Consider the following 23,940-nt stretch of genomic DNA (forward strand, 5'->3'; position numbering starts at 1 on the left):
TGCTGTAAGTTGTGTCAGCCCCATAAATAATTTGTAGAGCTGTAACTTCAAAGGATAGATTATCAGCTCTCCCATTCAAAAATTGTACTGCAGCCAGCCATTAGATCATTAGATGCACTGAACGAAGGGAATATGTGGTCAGTCAGATTGAAGAAAAAATACAATTTATATTTTACATAAAATATTTAGTTTCTCATCAAAATGTAATTTCTTTGCTTAAAGTAAATTAAATTAAATTAAATTAAATTTAAACAAGTATCTAATATACTAATTAGAATGATGTATTGTGAGTGTGATCAACTGACATCATATTAACGTGATCCAATTATTGGGTTCGAGCCCACGTGAGAGTGCAGTGTTTGATTTTAAAAACCGTGTTAATGTGTTACCCGTGTTAACACATTTGGTTGTCAGTTTCCACCATACTGTGTTGGATTTGGAATGTTGAGAATGTGATTTAAAAATAGATTTGAAGACAGTCTGAGGCAGCCATGATCAGGATTAAAAATTTTATTTAAGATTTTATATATTTCCCAAATATTTATGGACCTGACTGTACATTTCAAGACAATTGACACATTTTACTTGACACAGCTTTTATTTATTAAGAAAGAAATATGACATAGTAAGAATTTCCCAAAAAACAATATCCTCATAAATAGAGTAAAGATGACTTAATATAGCATTAGATTCAACAAAAGCTAAAACCTACTGTTTATATATCTATAATGATTGCAGTCAGACACAAAGCCCTGAACCATTGCTGTAATAATTGACAAAGAACTGGACAAGAATTTGAAAGACAAAAGTCAAATGAAATCCTTAAAACATTTTAAGTAAAACTACATAGATTGCATTCAAATATACATTTATATCTTACAGATAACTCCAGTAATCCCAGCTCATGAAACACATGTTAACATTAGCAACTGTATAACAGAGTCTGAAACCCTTTATATTTTACAGAATCTATTTTAGCTGTGGTTCCAGTGATGGACTGTGATCACCCACTGTGGTACTAATGGGCCCTTATCTATGGTCATTCATGAAAAAGTCAACAGAAAACCCTTTTCCTAGAAGTGTTTATAAAATGAAGTGCATTTCAAAATACCTTCTTTCAATCCCAATAAAGAAAACCATAACAAAGTATGATATCATTACTTTAGAATGGACCACATTCAAGAAATTACAGTAAACATATTTACAACCAGTAGTCAATACAATAGTAAACAAATGCATTAAATAAAAACAGTCAATAAAATCATAACAGCAGTCAAAATTAAACATAAAAGTAAGCATATATATATATATATATATATATATATATATATATATATATATATATATATATATATATATATATATATAATTTTTGGTCAGACATGAAAAAATAAATGCACCTCTGACGGAGGTTTAAATGCAATTTCAATTTGCAATGCAGATGTTGTACAGAACTTGTCATATGCTTAATATTCTTCAAATGGTTGCTGTTGAAAAGCCCTTTAATAATTCTCAAAATATTTAGTATCTAGGTAGTGCTGTACATCAATAAAGTATTTTAAAGTCAGGATAACAACATAAAATTAAATAGTTTGTCTTGGTCGTGTCTGGATATTTTGTAATCCTACCACAGTAAATGTATAAATGTAATCTAGCTGTAACATACATTTGTGTGTTTTAATCATCTCAGTCTCTATCTATGAAATTGTCTTTTAAATTTAATTCCTGAATCTTCCTGGAATTTCTCAATTAGCCAAACAACTCGCTCCTGTTTGCTCGGGTGTGCATGTATGAGCAGAGCCTGTCTGTGGAAACAAACACTACTCCTGCACTTCTTCTCACTATTGAGAATCCAATCTAGCTTATTCAGAGCTAAATTAAGGATAGTGTTGGTAAGTGGACAGCCAGGCAGCAAATGTCTGAGTTTCCCAGAAGAGCCTTGGACTTCTGGAAGAAGGCGCCCCAGAATACGGAACTTGGTTGGGGGGACAGAGGACCTCAAGTCTTTATGAAGTTCACGGCTTGTCTCAAGGAAAGAAAACGTAATCTCTTGTATGCCTTTCTCAAATGTCACAGTGAGAAATTTATCAAGATTTTTTTCTGGCTTTTCCTTGATATAGGGGGAAATGTATGCACTAAGTCGCTTGGCTAAAATTTGAGAGAATATCAAATATTCTGCACTGAAGACATATCTGTCTTGTGAATGATAAGATTCTTTAAAAGCTTCAGATACATGATTTGTCTTTAACATGTTGTTGTAAGTTATCTTTAAGCTTTCTGTCACTTGGCACCGATTGCTTTTATAGTAGCCCACTTGCTTTTCACCAGGTCTTTGTTCTTGTGAGTCAGCCAAAGTCTTGATGGCACTCAGGATTTCTGCCCCACTAATCTTCCCTGATATCCTGTTGGGTGTTCTGTTATTTGGAATTTGCTTAAAAAGCAAGGAAACTTTTGGAAATGTTTTTTCCGTCTGTTGCTGCACTTCAAGTTCCAGGACAACTTGATTATGATCAGAAATGTCATTGTCCTGTACAGTGATAGTACGTGCTCGTACCAGTGTGTCATTGTGCAAGAAAAACATGTCTATTCTGGAGTGACTCTCATTCTGACTTCGTGTAAAGCCCTCATCAGCATAGCATAAGTATGACCAGGTGTCTCTGAGATTCAGAGAAACAGTAAAGTCTTCTAAAAGATCTCTAAATGTTGAAGGCCTTAAAGCTGAAGGTCTCCGATCAAAGCTGGGATGTAAAACTGTGTTGAAATCACCTCCAACCACTAGTACACCCTCAGCTGTCTCCAACAGATATTCTTTTAATCTACCTAAGACAAGTCTGTCTGCCTTATGATTGTACACATTAACAAGAGTGTGCAGTTCACCATACAGATGACAGAAGAGCACAATGTAACCTCCACTACAATCCTCATCATGGCATATGTATTCAAATGGTATGTTGTTTTTTATCAGTATTGCAACTCCTTTGCTTTTAGGGCTGTGTACAGTGAAGTAGACTTTCCAATCTTTATGATAAGGAAATGGTACCAAGTCTGTGAAGATTCTGTAACAATCTGGCCCTACACGTGTCTCTTGTATAAAGACAATATCAGCCTGAATTTTACGGAGACTCCGCAACACATTTGAAAACTTTTCATCTGGGCTTCTTATACCATTAGTGTTCCAGGTGACAAAACGGAGGCTTGTTTTTTCTTGGGGCATCATGATTAATGATTGGACTTCTGTAAATAAAATACACAATTAAGATCACAGTTATTTAAATATTTTTGTCTATTGTGTTATGTATGTTTATAGCAAGGATCAAACAGCATGTCACGGATTTCCTCTCAACTGCTTGAAGCACAACAGCACGCTCTTCTGGGTTTTTCAGCGACTTTGTTCACTTTCTACACGTGTGTTTTGTTATGGTTTATGACTTGTCTCCGCCCCGTTACATTATTGGATGTCTCCCTCACGTGTCATTATTATTCACAGCTGTTTATGCCCTGATTACGTTAAGTCCTATGATTACGTTAAGTGTTATGATTACGTTAAGTATTTAAATCTATCGTGTGCCTTTGTTCATGGCGAAGTATCATGAATGTTTGTACTGTATCATGCCTTTTGATCCTTGTTTTTGTTTCATGGTTTTGATCCTGTTCTCATCCTCATTTATTGATTCCTGTCTTAGCCTAGTTCATCCTCTTTGATTTTTGCCCGACCATTTGCCTGTTTATGACCATGTATTTTGCCTTTCCATTTGGATTTGTATCTCTCTCTTCAATAAAGCTCTTAACTGCACTTGCATCTGCCTCTAAAACGTTTTACATGACACATCACCTATCTTAATTGTTTCATATCAGGCCATAATTGTGTGAAGTAGTTTTGAGTAGTTTTTCAATACATTTTTTACTATATACTCATTCACCTTTTTTATACTTATAGTTGAAAAGGTATATAAGTGAACTGTATATTAGTGAAGAAATATGTAAACCTGACTAAAAGATATCATTTGTTGTAATAAATATCAATCCCAAAATAAATACTGTATCATACAGATTTCCTTGTTGGAAACTTACCTTGTGCTCAGCAGTCAGCTGGTGGTCAAATGAAAGAAATAAACAAAATACATATGTAAGAAGTTATGATATAAGGCATTTGTTAAATCTACAGGAATTATTGTACATAGTGGAGATATTGCACACAAAATAATCACATGTGTGTTGGGTAGTATTTGGGTAAATGACCTCTATTTGAAAGTTGTACAGTTTTCACTGCATAAAATTACATAAAGGAAAAAGAGATTACAACTGCTTTTGCGCTTTATTGCTTATGCATCGGTTTAAAACAGAAAACACACATTTGTAAACAATCTGCACAGGTTCATGAGATCACTAAGGAGAACTCCCTAATAATGTTTATCATGTTTGTGTACAGGACAATTTGCAATGTAATGGCAATCTTACCGGAAAGACCGGACAGTCAGCTTTGGAGGCCACACTGGATCACAGAATGCAGAGACACCAGTGTTTGTTTTGATGTTCCTTAATCACTTGATCTCAGTTCTCAGGTCAGACAACTGTAAAGTAAAAGTTTCCAATGTAAGAGATTCCTAACCTATATGCTATGCTAATGGCCCCGTTAGTATTTTTATATTATGTCCTTTGTGATAATTAGATCTACTGCAAGAAACCTAAAAAAAAAAGCCATGATCATTATTGCTGTTAAAAATTGATAGACTATTATTTGTTTACATTAAAAATCAAGCAATCCATAAAACACTAACACAAAGTTGTAGAGTTGATGCTCATTATTTAAATTTACATAACTTAAACTAAAACAAACCAGTTTTTTGAGAAATACAAAAAATTACATAAATGTGGATAAATACATAAATTGGAAATAAATGTCCAGTTCAGACACAATTTCCTTCAAAATAATCCTTTATGCATTATGTGTTCTTAAGCTTTTCTTAGGGGCAGTTCTGATGAGCGAAATGATGATGTGAAGCATCGGGGGTGATCGGAGATTTATAGCACTGTACATCGTGGTTAGGATATATAAGCGATTGGCACGTCCTACAGTCAGTAGATGGTGACTTAGACTTAGGTCGGGCCCAGTTAAACGAGATGCATGGGATAATACCAGGTATTTGTGCAATGAGTGTTCAGGGATTCTCCAGGTGTGTGGTGTATGTATTGCAAACGACAAGTAATCCCAAGCATCTTACAGTACTCGTATGTCGCAGAATCAAGATGCGTTCGGCACTTTAAAGCCCTGACTTGGGATGATGAGTATCCAATCTCCATTTTAGTTTGATCACAAAAATTATGCATAATAGGAGCAGAAAGTGAGCAACTGCCCGAGGCATATTTATGCTGACAGATATGATGCGGCCACCAATACCACATTAGCCAGACCCCGACTGTCACAGCCCACCAAGAGGATGGCAACCCATTCAAACAGTAAGTAGTAAGCAATCAGCAGAACTGATGCAGAGAGCATTAACTCATTCACCATCCGAGCCAGAAGTGGTGGACAGAATGAGGAGAGAACTTGCAGCAGGCCGACAGCCAAACAAGTATCAAGCAGCGAGAAGAAACACAAGCGTATCCAAAAGAGTCCAAAACTGAAAATGTTGGCGGTCAACGAACCAAAAAAGCTAAATAATTCACACAAGGCACATATAAGTCAGACAAAACAAACAAAAGTCCAGGCGCAAAGTTTTCTTGAACCGGAAGTGAAAAGTGGAAAATCATACACTGGGCCGGCCATGAATAATTAAGAGACAGCATCTTCTCATATGATAATAACACAGAGTCTCAAGAATAATTATGAGACAACGACACGTCATCGATGTACATTGCCACATCACTGCCTGTAATGACATTTTAAACCCCGAAATGTCGATAAATACGCCTGTGTTAAAATCTCAGAAAATGTAGTTTAGTGTTTCATGAAGCTTTTAGGCCTAATAAGTTTTGATGAACAGAAGTGTGTCCAAATATTTGCACATGCCAAATAATATAATTAAATAATTAATTATTTCACTTCACTACTTCAAGTGAAGTAGAAATTGTGGTTTGAGGCACCTATATTGTGGTCTAGGTGCTATAGTCAATACTAACACCATAACACTATTTAACACCAGACAACCCACAAGCAGCTTCAACTCAAAGGCTCTGAACAGTTGATAAGACTCAAGCTAGAGTAAAATATAAAACTCTATAAGCAGTATTTGATAGTAAGTCATACACTGAGGAAAACAGGATGCTCAAAAAAAAAAAAGAACATACAGATGTATGACAAATTACACCATATTTTTTTTTCTTCTCAGCATACAAATGAACATCAAATGATAAATGGGTGAACTTGGAATTACAAACAATAAATATATTGTATAGTATATTAAATGCAGGGAAACATAATTGTTTGCTGTTGCTGATCTCAGTTCAGCTCAGACAACTGTTGTTCACTGTCCAATGTTCAATGTAAGCAATTCTATTTATTACCAAATGGAATTTTTTCCCAGGATGCCCAAAAAAATAACCAAATCTTCTGCATGAAACCAAAACAAATGCTGTTATCTGGGTTGAAGTCAAGAAAGATTATGAATGATTACTTTGTCAGACTACTTATCATTGATATTAAAATAATTTTAAAATGCATAATTTAAAATTAAAAAAACAAATTATTATTTAAGCCATACTTTTGTAATACATATGAACATCCAGTTCACATATCAATTGTTTCAAAATAAAATGTAATGGCACATATTTCATTAGAATTTATTATTGCCTGTTAAAAACTAACATTTTATATTTACATTCATATGATTTTGTGGTTCTATTTTTAGAAAAACATTCAATTCTATTGAGGAACAATAATTTAATAGCATTCAGGAACTATTGTAAGGTATGTATTTGTAATGTTGTAATTCACATCTATTTCAGTAAATATTTTAAATGCTATTATATAGATTTCCTCTTTGGAAAGCTACCTTGTGCACCCACCTAGTAGCAGAACAAACAGTCACATGAGTCATACAATTCAGAGGAGCTTTGAAAACATAAGAGCATGTCACAGGCGAATTAGTTATTGGTCCATACAGCAGAAGAAAGGAAATGATTACTCTATGTAATATATGGCAGGAAAAGCAACTTGGAGAAAACATTAATGATCACTGTTAGAGTGTTTGGTAACACTTTCTATGAAGCCAATGCTTATAATGAATTATACAGTGGGGGAAATAAGTATTGGATGTGTCAAAAAAAGTTCAGTAAATATATTTCCTATGAGGCTTTTCACATGAAATTTTCACCAGTCATCAGTATTAACTCAAGAAATCCAGAAATATAAAGAACTCAAAACATTAAAGTCTATAAATAAAGTGATGTGTAATAAAGTGGAATGACACAGGAAAAAAGTACTGACTGCGGTAACTGAAATTTATTTAATACTTAGCAGAGTGGATACTTAGTCCACCAGCATGGACCTCGAAATTTGAAGGATCTGGAGAGATTCTGTATGGAGGAATGATCTCAGAACCTTTGCCATGTATTCTCAACCTCATCAGGCATTATAGGAGAAGATTCAGAGCTGTTATCTTGGCAAAGGGAGGTACAAAAAGGGTGCCAATAATTGTTGCACACTTATATTTAAAAAAAAAAAAAAATAATAACATGTGTTTTGTCGGCAATTGTTCGATACCCATGAGAACATATTATTTTTGTGACTTTTTTAAACAAAAGATCAAAAGATTCAACAATAAAGACAAATTTTCACAGCCTTCTTTGCTCATATTTACCAAGGGTGCCAATATTAGTGGAGGGCACGGTAGGTTCATGGATTTCATTTAAAAAGGAAGAAAGTTTTTCATGTCAGTGTGCAGTACATCTTACATACCTTAAACACCAGACAAGTAACTTGTTTTTGATGCTCCTTGATCCCTTGATCTCAGTTCTCAAGTCAGACAACTGTAAGTAAAAGTTTGCATTGTAAGTTAGTGTCTTTGTTTACCGTCAGTGTTTTTGTTTATTTAATAATCAAATACCAAAAATTGTAGTACATAAATTCGTTCACATACCATTTCCTTAAAAAAATGGTCTCTACATATTGTGTATTATTAACCTATTTTTCAAAAAATATTATAAATGTTATTATATAGAGTCCCTTGTTGGGAACTTACCTTGCCGCAAAATGTGGCAAGAAAACAGAAAAGGAGACTTTTAGCTTCTACATACAAAGCAAGAGAAACAAAATGAATAACAAAAAGCAGGAAATGCGCGCGCATACACACACACACACACACACACACACACACAAACATTCATGCGATGTTTGCATGAGCACATCCCTCTTTCCATGATGTATTGTCTAACCCATAAAGAACTAAACCTAAGCTTGCTTGGGAATATGTGTGTTTTTGAACACTAAACACTAGGGAAATTGTGTGCCCAAGAAAAAAAAAAGGTTTATTTTCATCTGTAAATATTGCAAGAATATGTAGAATATAATATATGGAATTAATAAATTTACAATAGACCAATAAACAATAAAACACTTTACAAATTAGTAAATGTTACTGGAGGTCTCTGTGCTACTGTACAACCCTGTGACTGTTTCTATGATTTAGGCATTTAAAGTCAAGTTTAGAAACAAAAATTAAAATGTACTCTAGGTTTTCTTGATCAGGTTTAAGATTGTGTTATTGACAGAACAGCTGCTGCTCACATCATGTGATCCATGATGGTGATCCATGAAAACAAACTGATGCAAATGTCCACATCCAGTTATAGTCAAATATAACCTCCATACAACGCAAACTCTGGATTCAATGTGAAACTAAGGTACAAAATGAAAGTAAATTTCTGTGTATTTGTAATTGTAGACAAACAGGGCAAGACATTTTATTTTAGCAGGAGGACATCTGCTAATAAGCATCCAACATAAATGCTGCCAAGGTGCATGTATGAGCACAACATATCTGTAAATGAAAGACAGGTCATACAGGTTGACTTTATACAGGAGTGATACATTATACATAGTTGTAGTATTGTTTTCATTATATCTAATTTTAAGAACAGTTGATAAGTTTTTATGTAGTTCCAAAATTAAAATAATAATGATAATAATAATAATTTCTAGGTTTTAACTATAGATTAGGAACATACTGGCCCTGCGATGGATTGGCACCTCGTCCAGGATCTCCCCTGCCTTGTGTCCCTGGGATAGGCTCCAGGCTCCCCACGACCCAGTAAGGATAAGCGGTACAGAAATTGGATGGATGGATGGAGAGCAACATACTGTATACTGTAGAGCAAAGGTTCTCAACCTTTTGTAAATAAAGCCCCTCCAAGCCTCCCCTATGATGTGGCATATACCTAATCTATAATCTGTTTTTATTACTTTTATAAAACTATATAACGGACAGGTATGGAACATGAATTATATAAAATGTTTCTGAACACTATAATTACTTTGAACAAAGTACAAAGGTTCAAGATGCTGACGCCCAAACTTATCGTTCCACAGATTCAGTTTGAGGACTGGTTTGTGACGATAGATCTAAAAGGTACATATTTCAACATAGAAATATCGCTAGCTTTATCCCCTCACACCTTCACAAAGTGCATGGATGTCATTCTACCTCCACTGTGACTCCAGGGCATCCGTGTACTAAACAATCTGGATGACTGCTTAATTCTAGCACGATCTAGGGAACTGGTGGTTCAACATCGAGATGTTGTTCTCACCCACATGAAGAGCTTGGGGCTCAGGATGAACCTCAGAAAAGTATGATTTCTCCAGTGCAGTGGTCAACTTTTCTAGGGGTTATAAGGATTCTACTACGATGATGGCATTTCTATCCACGACATGTGTAGAGTCAATCCTATCAAATTTGAGCAAGATAAAGCTGGAAGGGATCTTGGCATCCCTTCCAGTTTCTATGGGAGACTATTGGCAGCCAACGTCATACCATTTCAGTGGTGGCTGAGAAGTTGGGGGTTTCGTCCAAGGATGAAACCTCTGAGAGTAATCAGTGTCACGCAGCGATGCCTACGTGCTCTGAGAATTTGAGTGTCCCTGGTTTCTAGCCTTGGGTCACACTCTAGGTGTGTCTCCTTAGTGCAAGGTGGTAATGACAGACACCAATCTCACGGGCTGCAGCACGGTCTTAGACAGCTGTCCGGCTCACGGTCTCTGGAGTGGCCCTCATCTGGAGCGACATATAAATTGCCAAGAAATGTGGGCCATATTTCTAGCAGTGAAATTCCTTCTTGGTCAGTTGAGAGGTCACCATGTGTTTACAGACAACACAGCGGTGGTCTCATATATTGACCACCAGGGAGGATTATGTCCACACCCCCTGTTCAGGCAGGCGCAACTAATTCTTCTCTGGGCAGAGGGAAAGTTTTGTCAGTGAGTGTAATGTACATTCTGGGCAACTGGAATGTGGGGGCAGACATCCTGTTGAGGCAGGGGCTGAGGCCCAGGGATTGGTGGCTCCATCCACAAGTCGTGAAGTCCATATGGCGGAGGTTTGGCCAAGGGGGTGGATTTGTGTTCGCCTCTGAGGAGACAACACACTGTGGTTCGCTCTCACTCCTCCCACACAATTAGGGCTGGACACCAAGGTGCACATGTGGCTGAGGTCACATCTATATGCTTTTCCCCGATCACTCTGCTCCCAGAAGTTCTAGCGAGAGTTCACCAAGACAGTCTATGTCTGCTGCTAGTAGCACCTTATTGGCCAGCTCGAATAATGTTCTCAGAGATAATATCCCTGCTGGATGGCACTCCTTGTGAGACTCCCATCCGAAAGGATCCACTGTAGGCCCAGTGAACTGCACAATAGCTACAGTCCTGGAGTTCTTACAAGAACATCTCTCAGTGGGGTGGGCTCCTTCTTCAATCAAGGTTTATGTGGCTGCTATCTCGGCCAGCCACAACCCTGTTGATGGAGCCTCTGTGGGGCAACATCCTCTAACTTTGAGGTTCGTGCGTGGTGTCAGGCGGCTGAGGCCCATCTGTAGGCCACGCATACCTTCCTGGGACCTTTCTGTGGTCCTGGAAGGTCTGTCAGGTGCCACATTTGAGCCCTTAGACTGGATCTACTGTCTCAAGCCGGAGGGCTGATTTATCAACCTCGGCCAGAACTACGGAAACTGTGGATCTGGCCCCTGAGGGGCACCAGCTCATAGATTCTGGTCTCACAGCTGAGGTTGTAGAGACCATGTTAAACCCTAGAGCACCATCCACAAGGAAATTGTATGCGCTCAAGTGGCGGCTTTTTGTCTTGTGGTGTGAAGAACGCTAGCTAAACCCAGTGAATTGCGCAATAGCTACAGTCCTGGAGTTCTTACAAGGACGTTTCTCGGCGGGGTGGGCTCCTTCTACAATCAGGGCTTACGTGGCCACCATGTCAGTGTGGTGTCAGGTGGCTGAGGCCAATCTGCAGGCAGCGCATACCTTCCTGGGACCTTCTGTGGTCCTGGAAGGTCTGTCAGGTGCCCCATTTGAGCCCTTAGATTCAGCCTCTGAGAAGCTTCTGCCTCTAAAGGTAGCTGTTCTGCATGCCCTGACATCTCTCAAGCGAGTAGTAGATCTACAAGCTCTCTCAGTTGCTCCTTCCTGCCTTGCCTTTTCCCCTGGATTAACCAAGGTCTTCCTGTATCCTAGGCCGGATTATATTCCTAAAGTGCCTACATCTGCTGCCCAGCCTGTGGTGTTGCAGGCTTTCTGCCCTCCTCTGTTCCTCACACCAGAACAAGAAAGAATGCACCAGCTATGTCCAGTAAGGGCTGCCTATACTTACATCCAGTCCTCACAGTATAAAAATGTTTATTTTCACTATACCGCTAGTTCTCTTTGCAGAATAGCAATCCTTGCTGCCTGTTTCTCCCAACCAATCTTTTCTCCAAATGTCTCTCTTATTTCACTTTTTCCTTGTTTCTGCATAAAATAGATAAGATAGACAGCTCTCGGGTCTATTTTAATGATACAGTGGTATTTTGGGACCAGTGTCCCACTTAGTATGGGATCACTTCATGAAAGACTGTGTTGTGTGTCAGTCTTGTTTTGATTGCTCCAAAAGCAATAGCACACAAAATACCAATCATTATATACTGTAGCCTGCATTCTTTTTGAGTTGAAGCAGAGGGAAGTGTAAGGTGCTTCAATACATGAGAATGATGAGATGAGATGATATTTCTGAACTTCTAAGAGATGCTGTCAACTGTTTGGATGGCTAAACTAGAGTTTAGTAATGCTTTAAAAAAAAAAAAAAAAACGCCTATGAAGACTTGTCGGCCTTAACACGCAGTAATTGCCCTCTCCTACTGAAATACGTTGAAATACATTGAAAACACACAAAATATTATGTTTAATACATATTTTAACTTACAGAGGCCACAATTACGTGACATGTGCAGTGCACTCGATGAGTCGATGATGATGTAAAATGGTTGCATTTGAACACTCTGAACCACACTCCAGAATAGTGCCATTAAACCAAAATAATTAGCTACCAGCCACTGCAGCAGGAAAAGAATGCTACAATGTGTTGCTTTTGGCTGTGATTTTCTAGTTCTTGTGTGCGGTGATACAGGGGATATCTGTAAATATAATCAAACCTGTAAGCATGTTGTTAGTGCGTTTTTCTGTAAATTCTCATAAAGTAAAGCTCCTGTAAAATTAGCCTAAAACGCCTAGCCAAGGCATACCCAAACTTAAATTAAAGCTGTTCTTGAACCATTTGGAGTACATGCATGGTTTTGGTCTCTTTTGAAAGGTGGACTAAATATATTTCATAATTGAATTGTTTGGACCTTTGCCAGTATAACAGGACTGTTTTTGTCAGGATGTTACTGATCAGTGGATTACTATGAGGATTCATATGAGGTGAGTTGCCTCTGTTTCGTAAGTGTTTGTTTGTATATCAGTGGTTTGACAGAGACGTTGATTGTAGCTGCTTGAAATGGTTTATATTTATATTGAAGCACAAGAATCTTAGCTTTCCAAAGGTATGAGTACCTTCGTACACACAGAATCTGTGTAGATAGCATAGATTTGCTCATATCATGGTGACATCGTGCTGACCATCGGAATTTAACAGGATAAAGTATACGACGGCGAGATAATAGCTATACGAATAATAAGTTCCTATACAGCTTACTACATCTAGATTATTTTATGTGTGACTAGAGTGCCTGTCATCCAAACACAGACTGAATAAACATAGACTGATGCTACTGACACAACACCTCCCACATCCACTTTCATTTTCATTTTAGTCAGTGCTTTCAGCTTCCATGCAGATAAGTATTCAAATTGTACCTAAGCAAAGATAATATGAATAAGAAATAACTTGAGCTTTCTTTGCATAGTAAAATCTATCCTCCATGAAAGACAAATTCAGGATTTACTAAGGTACAAAATGAAAGTATATTTCCTCTCTAACATAAAAACAATCCCTGTTAATAGTAATGCTGATATATTTCTACACATTTTAGACAGTTTATCACTTTAAACCATAGATTCAAGAAATAATATTTATTACAATGGTTAAGAAGAAAAACATACATTTATACCATGCATAGTTCAAATATTTCATTTTTGTTTCACTTTTGTTTTGTTTACAATTTTATGGTCAGGTGTTTCTTCCATTAATTGACAGCAGTGTCACAACAGAAAAACTGAGATGGATGCAAATGCAGTAGAGGCAGTTAAATCACAATCGGCAGACAAATCCAGAACGTGAGGCAAGTTCAAGGTCAGAAACAGGAAAAGGCTCAGGCGATCAGCAAACAGCACAATGTAGAAAAACCAAAATACAGAAAGCAGGAAACAATCCTAGTCAAAAACCAGCGTTCATGATACGTGAACAAAAGACTTGGTAAGATCAGAGTTAACAATACTGAGTTTTACTTTGTAACCGTTTGAATGTCCAAAATCTGTTATGTAGAGTTTGAGTGTAATTGGAAACACGTGTGCTCGATTAGAACTCTCTGTGGATTGTAGTCTGTGGTGGCCATACCTGTATGGCTGAAATGTTTGTAAATGATTGTTGATTTTGGGCTCTTGGCATTCAAAAAAATCCATTCACAAGTGTATCCGGGTCTCCACATATATTGCACTGCTACTAAATACTGACATAATCTATTCATAGAGAAGACTGAAAATATACAGCTAAATACTTTTGCTGTAAGTTGTGTCAGCCCCATAAATAATTTGTAGAGCTGTAACTTCAAACGATAGATTGTCAGCTGTCCCATTCATTAACATGGGAATGGGTTTGGTTAAAAATCTCACTGCAGCCAGCCATTAGATGCACTGAACAAGGAATACGCGGTCAGTCAGATTTAAGAAAAAATACTATTTATATTTTACATAAAATATTTAGTTTCTCATCAAAATGTGATTTCATTGCTTATAGTAAATTTAATTTAAACAAGTATCTAATATACTAATTAGAATGATGTATTGTGAGTGTGATCAATTGACAGGGTCCTAGGTTCGAGCTCAGGTGAGTGCAGTGTTTGATTTTATTCCAGCGTTTTGAAAAAGCGTGATTAAATCATGCTAGCTGTATGAAAACAAACTGTGTTAATGTACACATTTGGTTGCCAGTTTCCACCATAATGTATTGGTTTTGGAATGTTGAGAATGTGATTTAAAAAAAGACCGTCCGAGGCAGCCAAGATCAGGATTAAAATTTATATTTAAGATTTTATATATTTCCCAAACATTTATGAACCTGACTGTACATTTCAAGACAACTGACACGTTTTACACGACACAGCTTTTATTTATTAAGAAAGAAATATGACATTAAGAATTTCCCCAAAAACAATATCCTCATAAATAGAGTAAAGATGACTTAATATAGCATTAGATGCAACAAAAGCTAAAACCTACTGTTTATATATCTATAATGATTGCAAACATAAAGCCCTGAACCATTGCTGTAATAATTGACAAAGAACTGGACAAGAATTTGAAAGACAAAAGTCGAATAATAATCCTTAAAACATTTTAAGTAAAAATACATAGATTGCATTCAAATATATATTTATATCTTACAGATAACTCCAGTAATCCCAGCTAATGAAGGACATGTTAACATTAGCAACTGTATAACAGTGTCTGAAACCCTTTATATTTTACTGAATCTATTTTAATCGTGGTTCCAGTGATGGACTGTGATCACCCACTGTGGTACTAATGGGCCCTTATATATGGTCATTCATGAAAAGGCCAACAGAAAACCCTTTTCTTACAAGTGTTTATGAAATGAAGTGCATTTCGAAATACTTTCTTTCAATCCCGATAAAGAAGACCATAACGATGTACGATATCATGACTTTAGAATGGACCACATTCAAGAAATTACAGTAAACATATTTACAACCAGTAGTCAATACAATAATAAACAAATGCATTAAATAAAAACAGTCAATAAAATCATAACAGCAATCAAAATTAAACATAAAAGTAAGCACACACACACACACACACACACACACACACACACACACACACACATATATATATATATATATATATATATATATATATATATATATATATATATATATATATATATATATATATATATATATATATAAATTTGATCAGACATGAAAAAATAAATGCACCTCTGATGGAGGTTTAAATGCAATTTCAATTTGCAATGCAGATGTTGTACTGAACTTGTCATATGCTTAATATTCTTCAAATGGTTGCTGTTGAAAAGCCCTTTAATAATTCTCAAAATATTTAGTATCTAGGTAGTCCTGTACATCAGTAAAGTATTTTAAAGTCAGGATGACAATATAAAATTAAATAGTTTGTCTTGGTCGTGTCTGGATATTTTGTAATCCTACCACAGTAAATGTATAAATGTAATCTAGCTGTCACATACATTTGTACACTTTAGTCGTCTCAGTCTCTATCTATGAAATTGTCTTAAATTTAATTCCTGAATCTTCCTGGAATTTCTCAATTAGCCAAACAACTCGCTCCTGTTTGCTCTGGTGTGCATGTATGAGCAGAGCCTGTCTGTGGAAACAAACACTACTCCTGCACTTCTTCTCACTATTGAGAATCCAATCTAGCTTATTCAGAGCTAAATTAAGAATAGTGTTGGTAAGTGGACAGCCAGGGAGCAAATGTCTGAGTTTCCCAGAAGAGCCTTGGACTTTTAGAAGAAAGCGCCCCAGAATACGGAACTTGGTTGGGGGGACAGAGGACCTCAAGTCTTTATGAAGTTCACGGCTTGTCTCAAGGAAAGAAAACTTAATCTCTTGTATGCCTTTCTCAAATGTCACAGTGAGAAATTTATCAAGATTTTTTTCTGGCTTTTCTTTGATATAGGGGGAAATGTATGCACTAAGGCGCTTGGATAAAATTTGAGAGAATATCAAATATTCTGCACTGAAGACATATCTGTCTCGTGAAGGATAAGATTCTTTAAAAGCTTCAGATACATGATTTGTCTTTAACATGTTGTTGTAAGTTATCTTTAAGCTTTCTGTCACTTGGCATCGATTGCTTTTATAGTAGCCCACTTGCTTTTCACCAGGTCTTTGTTCTTGTGAGTCAGCCAAAGTCTTGATGGCACTCAGGATTTCTGCCCCACTAATCTTCCCCGATATCCTGTTATTTGGAATTTGCTTAACAAGCAAGGAAACTTTTGGAAATGTTTTTTCCGTGTGTTGCTGCACTTCAAGTTCCAGGACAACTGGATTATGATCAGAAATGTCATTGTCCTGTACAGTGATATTACGTGCTTGTACCAGTGTGTCTTTGTGCAAGAAAAACATGTCTATTCTGGAGTGATTCTCATTCTGACTTCGTATAAAGCCCTCATCAGCATAGCGTAAGTATGACCAGGTGTCTCTGAGATTCAGAGGAAGAGTAAAGTCTTCTAAAACATCTCTAAATGTTGAAGGCCTTAAAGTTGAAGAACTCCGATCAAAGCTGGGATTTAAAACTGTGTTGAAATCACCTCCAACCACTAGCACACCCTCAGCTGTCTCCATCAAATATTCCTTTAATCTACCTAAGACAAGTCTGTCTGCCTTATGATTGTACACATTAACAAGAGTGTGCAGTTCACCATACAGATGACAGAAGAGCACAATGTAACCTCCACTACAATCTTCATCATGGCATATGTACTCAAATGGTACGCTGTTTTTTATCAGTATTGCAACTCCTTTGCTTTTAGGGCTGTGTACAGTGAAGTAGACTTCCCAAACTTTATGATAAGGAAATGGTACCAAGTCTGTGAAGATTTTGTAACAATCTGGCCCTACACGTGTCTCTTGTATAAAGACAATATCAGCCTGAATTTTACGGAGACTGCGCAACACATTTGAAAACTTTTCATCTGGGCTTCTTATACCATTAGTGTTCCAGGTGACAAAACAGAGGCTTGTTTTTTCTTGGGGCATCATGATTAATGATTGGACTTCTGTAAATAAAAGACACAATTAAAATCACAGTTATTTTAATATTTTTGTCTATTGTATGGTATATATGTTTATAGCAAGGATCAAACAGCATGTCACGGATTTCCCCTCAACTGCTCGAAGCACAACAGCACGCTCTTCTGGGTTTATCAGTGACTTTGTTCACTTTCTACACGTGTGTTTTGTTATGGTTTATGACTTGTCTCCGCCCCTGTTACATTATTGGATGTCTCCCTCACGTGTCATTATTATTCACAGCTGTTTATGCTCTGCCTTTGATTTCGTTAAGTATTTAAAAAATATCGTGTGCCTTTGTTCATGGCGAAGTATCATGAGTGTTTGTACTGTATCATGCCTTTTGATCCTCATTTTTGTTTCATAGTTTTGATTCTGTTCTCATCCTCATTTATCGATTCCTGTCTTAGCCTAGTTCATCCTGTTTGACTTTTGCCCGACCATTTGCCTGTTTATGACCATTTATGTTGCCTTTCGATTTGGAATTGCCTCTCTCTCTTCAATAAAGCTCTTAACTGCACTTGCATCTGTCTCTAAAACTATTTACATGACACATCACTTATTTTAATTTTTCATATCAGGCCATAATTGTGTGAAGGAGTTTTAAGAATGTCATTTTATGAACACAGTCCTCTGTGTATTGTGTGTTCTCAATACAGTTTTTACTACATACTCATTCACCTTTTTTAGACTTATAGTTGAAAAGGTATATAAGTGAACTGTATATTAGTGAAGAAATATGTAAACTTGACTAAAAGATATCATTTGTTGCAATAAATATCAAGCCCAAAACTCCCTAATAATGTTTATTATGTTTGTGCACAGTACAATTCGCAATCTAATGGCATTCTTATGGTAAAAACTGGACAGTCAGCTTTGGAGGCCACACTCACAATAATAATAATAATAATAATAATAATAATAATAATAATAATAATAATAATAATAATAATAATAATAATGTGTATAGCATTTAATAAGTTCCTGCTCCTGATCACCCTTTCCTTCTGATTGTGTCTTGTTTTCTACACTTGTCACACACACTTGTAAACAAAACATTCACACTAATCCAGATAAGATAGGGTGTGACAGAGAGGAAATACATTTCTTAGTTTTGTCAAAAAAATAAAAAGCTCTGTACAGGAGATTGTGTGTCCTAAACATGATTTGGAGTATGCATGGTAATACATTGTGCAAAGATGTAGCCAAAGAAAAATTTGCACATTTTATTCAATTAATATTGTATTAATATGCACAGGAAACTAAGATGTAAATAATTATATATATATATATATATATATATATATATATATATATATATATATATATATATATATATATATATATATATATAATGTATATGTAATTTAAATGTAAAATGAATACTATTAGACTAAACAAAGGCTAAAAGCAAAGGAAAAAAAAACTAAACAAAAAACCCACAGTTTATGTATATATAATAATCACCAAATCTACTATTACTGTCAAATTGCTACAATTTACACTTGTTGCTGTTAATAGATACAAGTATATGTCCTTATAGAATAGAGATAAATCCAGTAACGTGAGTGACTCTCAATATAAGTAACTGTAGACAGCGTCTAAAACCCTTGATATTTTTCTGAATCTGTTTTAATTCTGGATCTAGAGATGCCAGATTTTTCTGGTGTCCTCACATTGCCAGGAGGCTATTCTACATTGTCTCTATGTATGAATGAGCCTCCCACTAGCACACCATACAGTTCACCATACAGATGACAGAAGAGCACAATGTAACCTCCATTGCAATCCTCATCATGGCAAATGTACTCAAATGGTACATCATAGCTGATCAGTATTGCCACTCCTTTACTGCGAGAGCTGTGTACAGTGAAGTAGACATTCCAGTTTTCAACATTCTCCAAGATTTGGTAACATGTTGGGCCAACATTTGTCTCTTGTATGAAGGCAATATGAGCCTTTAGGGAAATGAGGCTGCTCAACAAATCTGAAAACTTTTGTGGTGGGCTTTTAATGCCACATGTGTTCCAGGTGACAAAATAGAGCCTTATAAAGTACAGAAGGTAAAATCACAGATATATATATATATATATATATATATATATATATATATATATATATATATATATATATATATATATATATATATATATATATATATATATATATAAATGGTCTATTATATATTATGTACTGTATATTTAATTTATGAAAGAGTATTGAGATGAGGTCATTTCATGAACACATTTCTCTATTCATTGTGTTCTCTCACTGTTTTCAACACATACTCACTTTTTCACTTACAGTATATAAATGAAGAATTGTGTAATTCTGATTGAAAGATATAATTTGGTTCAATAAATAATCAGTCCCAAAGTAAGTACTATATTATAAAGATTCGCCTGTTAAAAATATACCTTGTTCTCAGCAGTCAGCTGGCGGTACAACTAAAAGAAATTAAGAAATAAGGCATTATTGCACATAAGATTTAATGTACATAGTGGAAATTTTATACACAAGTCAATTACATCACACATGTGTTGGGTAACAGTTGGGAAATTATTTCGCACTTGAAAATTTTTAGTTTTCATTGCATGAAATTCTATAAAGGAAAAACAGATTGCAACTGCTTTTTTGTTTTATTTATTATATATCCGTTAAAAATAGAAAAATAGATGCATTTGTGCAAAATCTGCATAGGTTTATGACTTTCCATTTAAAAAGCAAGCTGTACTTACCTTAAAGACCAGACAGGCAGCTAGTGAGTGCACACTGGATCAAAGAATGCACTATTTGATTTGTATTTGATGCTCCTTAATCACTTGCTGTCAGGTCTCAGGTCAGACAACTGTTAAGTAAAAGGCTCCTTTGTGAGTAAGTGATTTTATTTACAAACTTTTTTTTTTCCGAATGTCTATGTTAAGCTAATGGCCTCACTGATCTTTTATATTTAGTACTTTGGGATAACTACTGCAATAAACCAAAGCAAGCAAGTTATCATGGTTGTAGTTACAAATTATTATTATTATTATTATTATTATTATTATTATTATTATTATTATTATTATTATTATTTTAAGTTTCACTTATGTAGAAATCAAGTGGTAAATAAAACACTAACACAAATTTGTACTTGTTTGATGATCATTGTTTAAAATGATATCACTTAAATCTGAAACAAATCAAGATTTAAGCCATACTTGTGTAAAACTGAAAAGCATTAACACACAATTCACACACCATTTGCTTCAAAATATAATGTAATAGCACATTTGAATAACACATTTGAATTGATCATTGCCTGCTAAGAACTAATATCGCAATTAAACGTGCAAAAATAAAGATTTCACAACATTAAAGTTCATAAATAAAGTTATGTGTAATAAAGTGGAATGACACAGGAAAAAAGTATTGAACACGCTAAGAAAAAGCAGTTCTCCAAGGCAAGGTAAGACAAGGAACCAGCTGAAAACTGTAAGTAATTATACCCTCTATCTGTGCAAATTAATATCAGCTGGGTTAGTAAATTGATGGTCTATAAAAAGGCTTTTCGTTACCAAGGTGTCACACAAGAAACATCTCATGATGGTTAAAAGCAAATAGCTCTCCAAAGACCTTCACAACCTTATTGTTGCGTTACATATTGATGGAATCTGATACAGACATATTTCAAAGCTTCTGAATCCTCCAGTAAACACCATTGGGGACATTATCCGCAAGTGGAAGCAACATCACTCCATCATCAACCGGCCACGAACAGGAGCTCCTTGCAGGATTTCTGACCAAGGAGTCTGAAGAATTATCGAAAGAGTTGTTTGTTTGAGCTGAGATAAAAAAAAAAAAAACGGGGAAAAATAAGAATTATCAAAAGAGTAGCCCAAGAGCCAAGGACCACTCGGAAAGAGTTCCAGAAACACTTGGAGGTAGCAGGTGCCATTGTCACAGAGAAAACACTAGGCAATGCACTCCAGTGCTCACACTCACCCTGCAAGACTCCATTACAAAAGAAAAGGCATGTCAAAGCTCATTTATAGTTTGGTACAAATAATTTGGACAAGCCTATGAAATACTGGGAGAGTGTAGTCTGGTCAGACGAGAGCAACATGTAACTTTTTGGCTGTCATACTACACACCATGTTTGGAGAAGAAATGGCACTGCACATCACCTTAAAAACACTATACCACCAATGAAGTTTGGAGGTGAAGCATCATGGTGTGGGGATGTTTTGCATCACATGGTACTGGCAGACTTCATATAACTGAAAGAATGATGAATGGAGCCCTTTAACGGGAGATTCTTGAGAAGAATCTGCTGCCATCCACCAGGATGATGAAGATGAGACGTGGGTGGTCCTTCCAGCAGGACAACGATCCAAAATATACAGCAAAGGAAACTCTCAATTGGTATCAGAGAAAAACATCAAGGAGTTAGAATGGCCCAGTCAATCACCTGACTTGAATCCAACTGAACAAGATTTAAAGACAATATGTTTAGAAGAATGGGCCAAAATCACACCTGAATACTGCGGCCCATTAATTTCTTTATACAGGAAGCGTCTTGAAGCTGTCATTACAAACAAAGGCTTAGTGGTTAGCATGTTCGCCTCACACCTCCAGGGTTGGGGGTTCCATCCCCACCGTGGCAGTATGTCTGCAGAGTTTGCATGTTCTCCCTGTGCTATGGGGGTTTCCCCCCCAGTCCAAAGACCTGCATGGTAGGCTGATTGGCATGTCCAAATTGTTCGTAGGTGGGTGTGTGAATGTGTAGGTGATTGTGCCCTGCGATGGATTGGCACCCTGTCCAGGGTTTACCCCTTGTGTGCCCCATGCTCACTGGGATAGGCTCCAGGTTCCTCATGACCCTGAGAAGGATAAGATGGATGGAGTTAAATACTTTTGTCCTTTGTCATTCCACTTTATTACACATAACTTCATTTATGGACTTTAATGTTTGGATTTCTTTATATGTTTGGATTTCTTGAGTTATACCAAAGTCTGGTGAAAATTTAATGTGAATAGCCTCATTGGAAATATATTTACTGAAAAAAAAATGTTGATGCGTTCAATACTTATTTCCCCCACTATAGTCTGCCATCCTTTGTTTTGCTAAATGTTTTGACAATGTCTGAACAATGGATCAAGTGGCAGTTTCTTCCATGTTTTAGCCAACAAAACAGGTTGGTTTAAATTCTTCTCCTGGCTTTCTCCACACAAACACCCTACCATCCGATCAATCCAAGTTAAAACTGGATTCATCTGAAAATGACTTATCTTATATGGTATCTTGTGCTCTCAACTGGTGGCAGAAATGAAGAAGTGAATTTGACTAATCAAAAGAGCCATGTGATTTACAGGAACTCTGAAAAAGTGGAAGCATTTTACATTGGAAAAGCACATCACAGGGGTTGTAACTCGTGTGTAAATACTTGCTGCATAAGATTTACAGCAAAATGCAGTGATTGCTTTAATTAATATATATCAGGAAAAATATTTTTACCTCCTATTTAAAACAGAAAGGAAAAAAAGAGGGAAAGAAAAAGCAGCCTGAGGCACATACATACTTTTATACCCAATTTGCCTGAGGACTTGTTTATTTCCGTGATGGATTTTTTAAAATCATTTAAGAGCTGAACCCCGTGTCTCTGTGCTATATGCACAAATGATTTCAGCATGTAACGTTTTCAAATTTGAAAGCAAAAATGAAAAGGTACTGTAGGTTTGCTTGATCACATTTAAGCTCTCATTTTTTTTATCTCAAAACCGCTGCTGCTCATATCATGTGTTCCATGACTGTACACATCCAGTTTCTTCACCATGTTTAGTCACTGCTTGAAACTCCCATACAGATACTCAATGCAGATAGTCAAATTGCTTTACCTAAGCCTAAATACATTTGCAAAGATGTGAATTAGAAATGATCTCACAGTCAAATGACCTTATAGTCAAATCTAACGTACCTATATAATAAGGCCAAATCTGGATGATATGTAAAATAAGGCACAACACAAAAGCATATTTCCTCTCTTGGAAATAGTATAAGAGAAACTGTACACTGTAATCAATACAACACTAAATCCAAACCACGGTTAAAGTCACATTAAGTAAGTGTGAATTAAACAGAAATTGTGGATTTTCAAGAGTGCTCTATGAGGACTGGACAATAATTTTTTTGTGATTGTGTACAAAATTCCAAAAAAAAAAAAAAAAATTTAAATAAACAAATTTAAATTCATTTCCTACACCAGTAATATTTTGTATCTTTACAACCCAATTCACAAAGGATTACTTACTTTGTGTCAAAACTGATTACATTAATGTTACATTAAAGTTTGTGAGCTTTCTTGGATGTTCTATTTTTGTGTCAGTAACAATTAAAATATTTTAAAAAACATGAATGGTTATTTGATTGTGGTTTTAAATCCAGGCAGGAGAAATGAAAAACAAGCTTTTTTCATT

At 35.9% G+C, this 23,940-nt stretch overlaps 2 protein-coding genes across 9 annotated transcripts in view; both read right to left on the bottom strand.

The window, feature by feature from the left end:
• LOC108278470 (uncharacterized) overlaps positions 1-23,940 on the bottom strand; it is a 203,173-nt gene that overhangs the window by 95,607 nt on the left and 83,626 nt on the right. The window lies entirely within an intron of this gene.
• The window catches only part of LOC108279266 (uncharacterized), a 202,246-nt gene continuing 179,667 nt past the window's right edge, over positions 1,362-23,940 (bottom strand). Inside the window, exons 1-6 of one of the 7 annotated variants that reach the window (XM_053680274.1) lie at positions 8,181-8,253; positions 7,898-7,968; positions 4,459-4,571; positions 4,240-4,266; positions 4,072-4,089; positions 1,362-3,234 (exon numbers count right to left, since the gene is read on the bottom strand). In XM_053680274.1, coding sequence (XP_053536249.1) covers positions 1,694-3,217 — 1,524 coding nt within the window. In that variant the 5' untranslated portion in view covers positions 3,218-3,234; positions 4,072-4,089; positions 4,240-4,266; ... (1 more) ...; positions 7,898-7,968; positions 8,181-8,253 and the 3' untranslated portion in view covers positions 1,362-1,693. Of the gene's footprint in view, positions 3,235-4,071; positions 4,572-7,897; positions 7,969-8,180; positions 8,254-23,940 lie in introns of those variants that run through there. The other 6 variants (XM_017493366.3, XM_053680271.1, XM_053680270.1 and 3 more) reach the window with 6 other exon arrangements.

Source organism: Ictalurus punctatus, chromosome 1 (genome assembly GCF_001660625.3).
Source record: "Ictalurus punctatus breed USDA103 chromosome 1, Coco_2.0, whole genome shotgun sequence".
In the NCBI taxonomy this organism is placed as follows: domain Eukaryota; kingdom Metazoa; phylum Chordata; class Actinopteri; order Siluriformes; family Ictaluridae; genus Ictalurus; species Ictalurus punctatus.